The sequence below is a fragment of the Glycine max genome, chromosome 14 (assembly GCF_000004515.6).
Source record: "Glycine max cultivar Williams 82 chromosome 14, Glycine_max_v4.0, whole genome shotgun sequence".
Taxonomy (NCBI): Eukaryota; Viridiplantae; Streptophyta; class Magnoliopsida; order Fabales; family Fabaceae; genus Glycine; species Glycine max.
Genome location: NC_038250.2, coordinates 48,448,953 through 48,460,621, shown reverse-complemented (window position 1 = coordinate 48,460,621; position 11,669 = coordinate 48,448,953). Strand labels below are relative to the sequence as shown.

The following is an 11,669-nucleotide window of genomic DNA, read 5'->3' as shown; positions in this document are numbered from 1 at the left end:
TATATATATATATATATATATATATATATATATATATATATATATATATAAAATATCATGTGTAAGTTCAATTTAAGAAGTTGTGGTTGATTGAGATGTTATGTTTAAATAAAATTAAAATGTACTTTAGTGATCGTAGGCGTTGTTGCATACATAGATTATTGAAGATGTTAAATTAAGAAATGATACATTTGAGTTTTAAAAATATGTTGTTAACTAGAATTTATATTTTTATAATTAATTAATATTTTCTAAAAATAATATTGTTCCACGTTATTTTTGCGTGTATGCTTTTCATACCAAAAAGTCTCTCTCTCTCTCTCTCTCTCTCTCTCTCTCTCTCTCTATATATATATATATATATATATATATATATATATATATATATATATATATATATATATTAAAAATGTTATCACTAAATAAATTTGAATAAACATAGATATGGACTTTAATTTTGGGCGACAGAGATCAATTTCAAGAACTTAATTTTTTTCTCATTTCATTAAATCCGGAAACTAAAATGAAAGTGAGTTACACTTTTAAAGACTAAATTGATCTTTTGCTCTTTCTCTTTTCTTAAATTAATTCATGGCAATGAAATTAAAGTTATGACAAAATTGTAATGGTGTCTACTTTGGACATGAATATTGACATATTGCGTAAAGCACAAGCTTTCTACTCTCTAAAAAGAATTCCAGATTTTTTTAGCTAAAGGTTTAAAAACAAAATAGACAATCATATTCTGAGGTCAAAACATACGACAAATCTAAGAAGAAAAAGAAAATCAATTGTAACATGTTTGCCGAGGGTTTCAGGTGTTTATTTTCTTTTTCAGCATGCGAATGTTGAGAAGACAGAAATACTCATAATGCTTTTAAATAAACAATACATGTTAAGAAGATTTAATTCACTTGATTAGATAGGATGCCTGAGTTAATCTAAACTCTTAAACTGTCTTCTCATATATAAAAAAATAATATGTAATTGTAAACTCCTTCGAAACTTCTTAAACTTTTTTTTTTTAATTTTGTTCTAATAAAAGGTCAGTAGAGAATTAGGCAAATATAGAATTATATATTGTCAATTCGTTAATTTGGTTTCAAAAAACAATATTTTTATTTTATTTTCTGTTTATTTAATACTTATAAAATTATTTTATTTCTTAAAGATATTTAAAATGATGTGATATTTTTATAATTACTAATGAAAATAAAAATAAATAAATTAAAGTTAAGGAATACTGTAGTGAAGGAATAATAGCATACTGCTACGTTACTAGTCTAATGGTTGATGCATGAATCAGTTATGGTTGACGAAAAAGTGAAAGAACCCTAACGAATGATATTTTTTTTCCACTTTTTTTATTACTTTAAATTTGGCCAACATCAAATAGAATCGAAGGAACATAACTTTTCAAAACACAAATATTATACTGTATTAATGGCAGTTGATTTCACTATTTGTTTATTAGATTACATAGTCATTGACTCATTGAATGAAAGACGATTCAGGTGAAGTTTTTTTATTTATTTTTCAAGTTTGATCTGAAAAAGGCATACTAGTATATGTTATTGTTAGAATCTTCATATTAGTAGGGACATGCATTTGCCTAGGCTTTTTTTAATCATATTTTAAAGTTAAAATTAATAATATTTTAAAAATTTATTTAATCATTTTATATATTTATTCAAACCTTCACAACTATTCATTGACTCAAGCTATTATCAATTTGTCATCGTTTTTCCTTTTAAAAGAATTATCATCATTTTAGATTTTGTACAAGACAACACAACTGTGATAGCTGTCATGTGCATTAAAACTCGTTACGTTGAATTCTAATATTGTAACAAAGTAAAATAATTATTATGATAGCTGATTGATGAATAATGTAAAACTTTTTATAATATGAGAATGGTATAATTTTTTGGAGTGCATATATTATTGTTAACCAACATAATTATTTATTAATATTCATTATAGAACTTATTATAGTAATATATATATATAGTACAATTATAAAAATTACAACATGAAAATAAAAGTTACAGATTAAGTAATAAAAAATTAAATGATAAAATTTATGACATTTATGAATCTGTAACGTGCTTTTCTAAGATGACACTTTTTTTTGTGATTTTATTACTTAATCTGTAAATTTTTGTTTCACATATCCCTTTTAGTTGAGGAGAGTTGGTGAACTATGAAGTGACCCCTAATTCATATACATATCCTAGCAATTTTTTTTTTTGTCTTACACCCATTCATAAAAAAAAATCATAGACTTATTCTTACAAATAAGTAAACTTTAACAAAATTATTTTTATTAAAGATCAAGTGTTATCCGCAATATATTAATTATTTATATATAATCACTTGATTATGGACCAATTTATTTAAACTTATTTATTGAAATAAGTGTTTATTTAATAAAATAAATAATTTTATATTTTTTAATGTATTTGTTTAAACTGCTGATTTAAAAAATAATTTTCTATTTATTATAAGAAGCAAAATCTATTTGTTTCTTAAAAAATGTTTATATAAAAAGTACTTATTTTAAATTTATTTATTTATTTTAAACAAACTCACCTATCATCAAACATTTAGTGCATGCATAAAATGAAATTGGAATAGTAAATTTTAACCATATAACCTATACACAATGGTTAAATTATTTTAATTAATATTAATCTTAATCATTCTTCTATTTATACAATTGAGATTTCCTCCTTTCATACTCTGGTCTCTGACCCAATACACCTTCGCTTGAGACAGAATTCAATGTTTAAAACAACGCATTAGGACGGATACATAAAAGAAGAAAAATGGAATGCACCAAGAAAGTGTCACATTTGATCTTGTTATACATGTAAGAAACTGAGCTGAGACATCTAACTTTTTCCCCCCAAAAACATGAATAGGGGTAGATGTAGGGGTTTAGTTATAGCATAACATTATTGATATAATGTCCTGCTAATGAATGTTTCAAGTTCAATTAAATTAAAGTGTACTCAACATAGATTAAAGTGTTGTCAACTATTTGAAGAAATAAATATCAAATTATTTGTGTGTTTGTGTATTTTTAACATAGTAAATACTTTTATTTTAAGCAAATACTTTCTATATTTGCTTCTTTAATAGATGTCCTAAAGACAATAAATAGAAGGAGGATGTTCACTTATGAGGATTAAGGGAACTCACAGAAGTTTTGTCTGAGTATTTTATACGATTCACCTTCACCATCGGACTTTGAACAGCACATTTGGTGTGAGACATTCATCTTTCTAATGATAGACCTTAACAGTGCACTAGAAAGAAAAAAGAAGATATGTTAAGCACATCAAGTAACATAAATTTTCAGCATCCAATAAAGCAAGCTTGAACTGTGTTTCTTACTCTACACGCATTATAGCAAATTAGCAATAATATATATATATATATATATATATATATATATATATATATATATATATATATATATATATATGGTTTCTTAATATTTTAGTTAAAAAAAATTAAACTTGCCTCCTCTAATAATAATTAAACTCACTGTATCTGTTTGCTTCTGACTCGCGGCACAACCCACCAAATCAGTAACTGTATTTACTGACTTAAAATTTTCTATTTTAAGAAACCTAGGCTTTTGTTTTGTGCCCCTCTCACAATCTTACTGGACAGAAATACATTTAACTATTTCGCATACATATACTTATAACAATAGTTATAATGTACAACAAAATGCCATTAAAAATTTAGGATTTCTGTTTCCTATATAGATGTATCATTGAAATGACTTATTCAAATAAGTGGTTTCATTGCAATCAGTAAACTTACTTCAGCACTGGACTTTGGTTTAACGTTCAATTTTTGGAAAATTAAATTGTTATGCATTTGATTTACCGTTTGAATATTTTTAGAGAATTAAATTTCCTGACTTTAAATCAATTATATAAATTGCTATTTAAATAAAAAAAAATAGAGAGATCAAAATTGTGAACCAAGAATTGAAGAGAAACAGTTGCAATTTAGCTCATTCTCAAACTGTTGTCTTTAGACTTTAAAAATCAACGTTATTTTATCTTCCTTATTAGATTAATTTTTAATGTTGTTTTTCATGTTTGCGTTTGAAAGAAAAAAATATGTTGCTATATTGTTGAAATATGGCAATTCTGTACTCTTTCTTCATTTTTAATAGAAATTCATCATTATCAAGTTTGTTTATTATGCGTAAATTTTTGTGCCCCCATGATTTTATTTTATTTTTTGGTTCCGTCCCTGCCCGCAGTACTATTTACCACTATAAATTCGGTAAACACAAGAATTGTGTGTACAATCCAGACAATAAAATGAATCAAGACAAACCACACAATAAAATTTAATTCTTTTATGTTTCTTAACTTTTCAATAGTGATTACAAAATAATTATTATAAAAGAAAAATGTCTACGTAAAAGTGATATATGAACCTTAAAACCCATTTTCAAATATTTTCTGTAAAAATCATTTTTCTAATATTTGTTCCAAACAAAAAATTACATTACTATATACTCATTCATTTCTACTGAAAATTAATCTATAAAATCATATTTATCCAAAATTTCCACAGCCACACATCGAAACATATTAAAATTCTACGTGAATTGGATAACACGTGCTAACTTATTGAAATTGAAAGAAAAAAAAACTGATAAGAATTAAATTTCGAAGTTAAAATTTTTCTTTTAAGTAAATTTAAGATTATGAGAAGAGTACGAAATTAGGATTTGAAAATATTTTAAAAGATTTTTTATATAAAAAAATATTGTAATATTTAATTAGAATTTTAAATAATGTAAATAAATCTTTTAATACTCAATTAACACTTTTAAGATTTTAAGAAACAATAAAATTTAATAATATTCAATCAAATTTTTTTATAACTTATAAAAAAAACTTCTTAATATTTAAAAATATAAAAATTTTAATAAATTTCATCGTACTTTTTTAATATAAAAAATTTATTACATAATCTCACCTAAACACAAACTTTGGTAGATTTTGTTCTTTCTGACTATTTTCATGATCATCATCCTTAATTTTATTATCTACAAGTCAATTTTTCATATGATTATTATTACATCTTATTTAAATATGTCTTTAATATCTTTAAATTTATCAAGAAATAATCATAATAATTAAAAAGTAACATAGAATTTTAAATTTATTATTTAAATCCAAAAGTAAAAATTAAAAAATATTATTACAAGAAAGATTAATATAAAAAAAATTAAAATCAATGTAACTATTAAAAAGTTAAATTATATTAAATTTACTTTTATTTATTCAAATCTCATCATTTTTATTATTTCTTTTTATTAAATCTTATAATTTTAAATGTATTTTTAATCCAATAAACTTTTAAAGCTCTTTCAATTCATTAAATTCTTATACTATAAATTCATTAAATTTAAATTATCATAAAAAAAAATCATAAATTCATTAAAATTTAAATTATCATAAAACTGATTTTTTCCTATAAAATAATCTTTAAAATCTCAATCTAATATAACCCCTGAACAAGAAAGAGGTTAGTTAGTTGGCTCTTAGAAGTTACATACTTTGCTGGCCATGTGGTACTTATTATGGTGACCCACTAAAGATTGGGAAGGATGTTTAACTTTCTATCTGCAGAACGGCATTTGCAGAATAATAATAAGTCAAAACATGCAAAATAAATTCAGCAGAAAATCCATTATAAATTGGGAGTTGGAAGGGATCAATAAGAAATTACAAAGGACAAATCAGTTCACAACCAATATTATGGAGAAGAAACAGCCAACCCTTGCATTCCCAACCAACAAACAAATGAAGGAAACGGGGCTAAGGACCAATGCTTTTTTTCCCTTTCTTATTTCTTCTGAATAGAAGAGAGTAGCAGACGCACGCACGCTCCTTGTTGCTAACGTCTTTTTTCCGCTTGTCTAATAATAATGCCAAAAACAGAAACATAAAAACCAAAAAAACCTTTAGTGATGGAATATGACATGAGCCCGGACGTTTTGACTTTACTTAATAAAAGTATTTATTGTAATTAAAAGATATATTTGAAAAAAATATAACAATGAAGTTAGATAAAGGCATACTCAGAAAAAGAAAAAAAAAACAATAATAGCTTCTGGAAAACGACAAGACCTTTTTTTAAGGTTAGTATTTCCATTCACATTCTGCCCTTATCTATTTGTGTCCCACAACAAAAGAATATACATGACCAGTTTTTTTGTATTAAAAAAAAAGTTAATTTATATTTATTTACAATCATAAAAATCTGTTGTTTTGAAAAACACATGCAAAAACTAAAGAATTTATTCATATTTTTAAAATGATTCTTTTATAAAAGCAGCTGTAAGCCTGTAAGAAATGGTCCATAATCTGGTTTAGTGTGTGCTCAAATATGAAGGGAACCAAGAGCGAGTCTACCTTGAATCAAGTCTATGCAGAAAGCCTCGCACTAAGCTCGGCTGCCACGGCATCGATGAATTCCTCTGTGTTCAAATAATGCTCCCTTGACAGCCTACTTGCAACAATTATATGGTGAGTTTATTAATCATGTCAAGTAGAAAAGCAAATGTATTGGGCACTGTTGTAACAACGCAACAATGGCAATTAACGTACTTGGATCCATGAAGAATAAGTGCCAAATCCTTGGTCATCTTCCCAGCCTCTACTACTCCAATGCAAGCTGCCTCTAGCTTTTCAGTGAAATCCAAGAGTTTAGCATTGTCATCCAGTTTTGCCCTATCAGCATAAAGTCATAAATTACCCATTATCACATAATATTATAAGCTGAGTTTCTAACTTTCTAATACAATGAGTAAAGCTTAGTACTCAACTATGCAATACATAGCAATATACCTGTGGGCTAGCCCTCTTGTCCAGGCAAAGATGGATGCTATGCTATTTGTGCTGGTTTCGCCTCCCTTCTGATGAACCCTAAAATGGCGGGTAACTGTGCCGTGGGCTGCTTCTGCTTCAATAGTCTTTCCATCAGGGCAAACCTGAACCCATTCCATGATGCAATAAGTATCAAAAGGGGAATTTATTAAACTTGAAAACCTGAACTCTAAAATCTGGTTCAATTCATTAAATCATTCACAACAAATAGTAATAATAAAACCTACCAATACAGATGTCATCAAACCCAGTGATCCAAAACCTGAAAACAGGGTGAACAGGGTATTAGTTAAACAGGAAAAGAAACCATGCAAATGTAGTTGCAAAAAGAAAATGATTAATAAATAAGCACATCAGACAAACCTTGAGCTAAGAAATCACTCTGGACATCTCCATCATAGTTTTTGCATGCCCATACATAACCTCCTTCACTCTTAAGTGCATACGCCACCATATCATCAATGAGTCGATGCTCATACCTTCCAAATTCATCAGATAGATGTAAACAAATGGTATAGTAGTATAATTTAAACATTTTCCCCATGAAACAGGGTACTACTCATCCACTCACCATATACCAGCAGCCTCAAACTTTGATTTCCAGCTTGCCTCATAAACTTCTTGAAATATGTCCTTGAATCTACAACCAATAAATGAATATAATTAAACAGCGATCAATGCAGTAAAAGTTTTTGAAAAATATTAAATGAATAAGCTAATAATGAATTGTATACCTTCCATCATATTTCTTCAGAATTGTATTTTTGGTGCTAAGATAAAGTGGCCACTTTTTCTCTAAAGCAGTTGCCATAGAGGCCTCAGCAAAAGAACGAATAGACTGCATCACATGCCAAATAATATATAGAAGTTCAATAACTACCAGAAATCATTTAAATATACCCAATCAAAGTGATGTAAGGCAGTGCTGAATCAACCTCATCAGTATTGTACATAGCCAATGAAACACCCCCTTCACCAGTGAAGTTAAAAACCTCGAATTCAGTCTCCTCACCCTGGCCTTCTGGAACTACAGTAGAAGAATTCATAAAAACAATCTTCAGTAACCAAGAATATAACAATGAAAACTATATCCCTACGATGGGACAGCGTTATTGAATACAAGATATTGATCACAGTTGTCCATATCAAGTAAGAGGTATACCAAACACCAGCTTCAGCTTTCCAGCTCCTTTAATTACTGTGTCAGTCGCCCGATATTGATCACCAAACGCATGTCTTCCAATGCATATTGCCTTTGTCCAACCTGGTAATGTTAAGATATTCAGACACCTCCATTCATCAAGAAGTAATTAAAAAGAAATTTTCAATATTAGTACCAGGAACAAGGCGGGGAATGTTTTTGCAAAGAATTGGTTCTCTGAAGACAGTTCCTGAAAAATTTGCAAACAAACAACCAATAGAAAATCATATATATTGTTACCATCTACCACATATTAGTTACCAATGAGTGACCAGAATATAAATTCGCTAGTATTTAACACTTAACAAAAAAAACAATTAACAGAAGTAAGTTGAGTTACCATTCAAAATGTTCCTAATTGTCCCATTTGGACTCTTCCACATTGACTTCAGACCAAACTCCTTCACACGAGCTTCATCTGTTAATCATAACACTAGTATAAGCTCCAAACATCTACTACCAAGTGGAAAATTATCATCCAACAATTCAATCAATACAATTCTTGATCAAGCAATAAATCTTGTATTCCAAATTTATCAAATGTATATGTATGCACATGAACACAAAACGACGGTAAAAACTAAATATGTCAAGATCTGACTACCAAACCTGGAGTAATAGTTGCGCACTTAATTGCCACATTATACCTACAAGCAGTAGTGCAGTACAACCATTAGATAAACAAGGATAACAACAGTAGAGCACAAGAATGAAAAGCTTTAAACCCCTTCAAATTCAACATTGTATGACACGGAAAATAAATAAAATTAAAATATTTTTTATGCTATATAACTAAAATACACAAAAAAAATTTAATTCCCCAAAAAAAATACACAAATTCTGTCTGCTTCACATACACTGAACCCTAGAATATTAAAAAAATAAAATAGTTAAATAAGCATAAACATCAAGGTCTTAAAAACGTTTCCCTTTGGGGGAGGGGGTGTTAGAGGAAGGTATACAAATAACATACTTGAGAGTTGCTTCCGCACTTTCAATTGTAACTTTATCATCGGTCTCATCACGGTAAGGAAGGCCTAAGTCATAATACTTGATGTCCAACTCCAAGAAGGGCAAAATGAGCTATCCCAAAAGAGAATGAAAGAAAGATGTATATATTATAGGCACTTTTCACAAGAAAGTATAAATGTGATGATTGCATTAACAGAAATATGATGATAAATCACCTTGTCCTTGATTGACTTCCAGATAACCCTAGTCATTTCATCTCCTGCAATGCAATATCCACAAACAAAGAATGTAAAGAGCAAGATAAAGATTGCCCCAGCAGATAAACACAATCACCATAAAAATTAGTATAACACAAATTGAAAATTATAGGTTACTTTTGAGAAAATATTTTCTGTTTTCATTTTCACTTTTAATTACAAAAATGTCACCTTACTTTCACTTTATTTTCTGTTTTAAAAAAGATTTTTCCACCAAACAGTGAAAACAATTTTTTCTTGTTTTACTTTTGAAAACAGGAAACATAAAATGTTTTCCCAATGCAATAGGCCCCTGGTTTTTTATTTGAGTCGGAGGGTGAAACTGAAAAAAGTCTAGTATTTTAGTATTCCATAATTTGGTAATGCATTTTAAAAGAAATAATTACACTAATATCCTCTCTGATTAATACTAATATTACACTTATACCTTTTGTTGTTTGAATATTACATCGTCCCCCTTATTTTATTTACTGTTCTAACAATTCAACAACTTTTAAAATAAAAAAAAAATAAAAAAACTACACAAGACTTTAAATTATGAGTACAAAACACAAGACTTCATAAATCCAGCTCATGCACAAAACACCAACAACACGAACTAGCCGCAGCTGTCATCTCATCTACTTTTTCCCAAAAAAAAAACAAAAAAAAAAAACACTTCCCTCAAGTATTCAATACTTCAGTGAATCCAATGATAACGCGCTTCCGTGGAACAAAACACCATAGAACCTATTTGTTTCAATTTTTTCCACAAGTTCATTTTATTTCTTTCACTAAAAAAAATTCATATCACAAGCATAATAAAAAAAATAAAAAATAAAAAACAGAACAGATCTCCATCAAAAGCTACTTTTACAAGAGAACGGATCAAATCTTCGCAATAATGATAACAAAAACAATATCATCCGATAAAACGGTTTTGTACAGTAATATTCAATATCTAAATAATAAATAAGAGAGGAAGAAAAAGCGATGCATTACGTAGAAACGTTTCCAATAATGAGAGAAGGAAACAGAGTGGTCCACAAGAAAATATCGCAGCAAAATATCTAATAGGAGCAAATCAGAAGGAACACATCGACACGACAAGACACAACACGCGAAAAGAGAGAGAGAGAAGTGAATAGATCAGATCCTAAAGAGAAGAGAAGAAACGGACCGTCCATCTCGACGATGGGGTTGGCGACCTTGATCTTCTGGAACGCTGCCATGGCTAAGGTTCTGATCTGAGACTGAGAAGAATAGAAAGTTAGGTGAGAAATGAGTAACGAGAAGCAAAGACCAGTGTGAATTGCTGCTACTATTGCCTCACTATGAATAATCGTAGAAAACTAGTATAAGTAATGATTTCAGTAGCCTCACCTAATTAAGAACTTTTATTATATATATACTATATGCTTTTCTTTCCCCTCCCTGTGTCTTTCAATTACTTCTTTGCCCCCACATCACTTGTACCAATACATTGAATACTATGATGATCTTTTACTTATACTTTCTAGAATTTTCTTGTACAAGATTATTAATGATGGCGGCTTCAAAAGGTTGATTTTATATTTCTTTTCAAAGAGTGATATCATAAAAAGTACGATACCTTCAATTTTCTGAATGAAAATTAAATGTTTATTTTACTTTTTGTTTAAAGCAAAAATAATATTATATATTGCATAATTATAAGTACATATAGTCCTTAAAATATGAGAAAATTAGACTCATCTCCCTCATCATGTCTTCTTAAATAATACTCATACTATTTAATTTTTAAATACACATCCGTCTCTGTTATTCTTTTTTTAATAAATTGATACTTGTATTTAGTGAAGGATTCATACTTTAGTCATGGGTGTTAATAGGCTTCATTATTTTAAAATAATTATGTATAAAATATTTTGAATGGATATATTCTTCTCTTCATAACTTTGCATATTTGGACCCTGCTCTTAATTTTTTTACTCCTTTTATGATAATTATTAGTATTAATTTTTTAAAATAAATTATTTTTTATTTAAGGTCCTAGATTTGTCACTACTTATATTTCACATTTTAATTAATAAGGAAAGTGACAATATTTCCCTTATTTAATATAGTAGTATTTGAGACAAGTGTATGTGATTTTTTTAAAAAGTGAGTGCTTCAGTGAAAGGGTGAGTTTTACGCAATAAATCCAATGAAGCTGCAATGAAGGAGGATCTGGATCCTATGAAGCTGCAATGTATTGGATTCCCAACTAGTCTAAGCAGCATATAAATATCCATTATCATCTCTCAAACACATTCTATATCCAAATCAATACATAAAAATAAAAAAAGG

The 11,669-nt window shown here is 28.1% G+C and overlaps 1 protein-coding gene across 2 annotated transcripts; it reads right to left on the bottom strand.

The window, feature by feature from the left end:
- Positions 1–5,564: 5,564 nt before the first annotated feature.
- Positions 5,565–10,730, bottom strand: IDH (isocitrate dehydrogenase [NADP]). Of its 2 annotated transcripts, NM_001360331.1 has the most exons (16): positions 10,522–10,722; positions 9,321–9,364; positions 9,107–9,216; positions 8,743–8,780; positions 8,474–8,551; positions 8,270–8,323; positions 8,095–8,196; positions 7,868–7,959; positions 7,667–7,770; positions 7,504–7,572; positions 7,296–7,411; positions 7,160–7,194; positions 6,894–7,036; positions 6,654–6,776; positions 6,459–6,552; positions 5,565–5,962 (listed from the first exon to the last, which is right to left on the bottom strand). In NM_001360331.1, exons 1-15 carry the CDS (start codon positions 10,571–10,573, stop codon positions 6,471–6,473), a joined length of 1,242 nt encoding a protein of 413 aa, NP_001347260.1. In that variant the 5' UTR covers positions 10,574–10,722; the 3' UTR covers positions 5,565–5,962; positions 6,459–6,470. The 2 variants fall into 2 exon arrangements, 1 of the variants encoding a protein (NP_001347260.1); XR_005888173.1 differs by having other exon boundaries at positions 5,718–5,962; positions 6,459–6,776; positions 10,522–10,730.
- Positions 10,731–11,669: the final 939 nt, after the last annotated feature.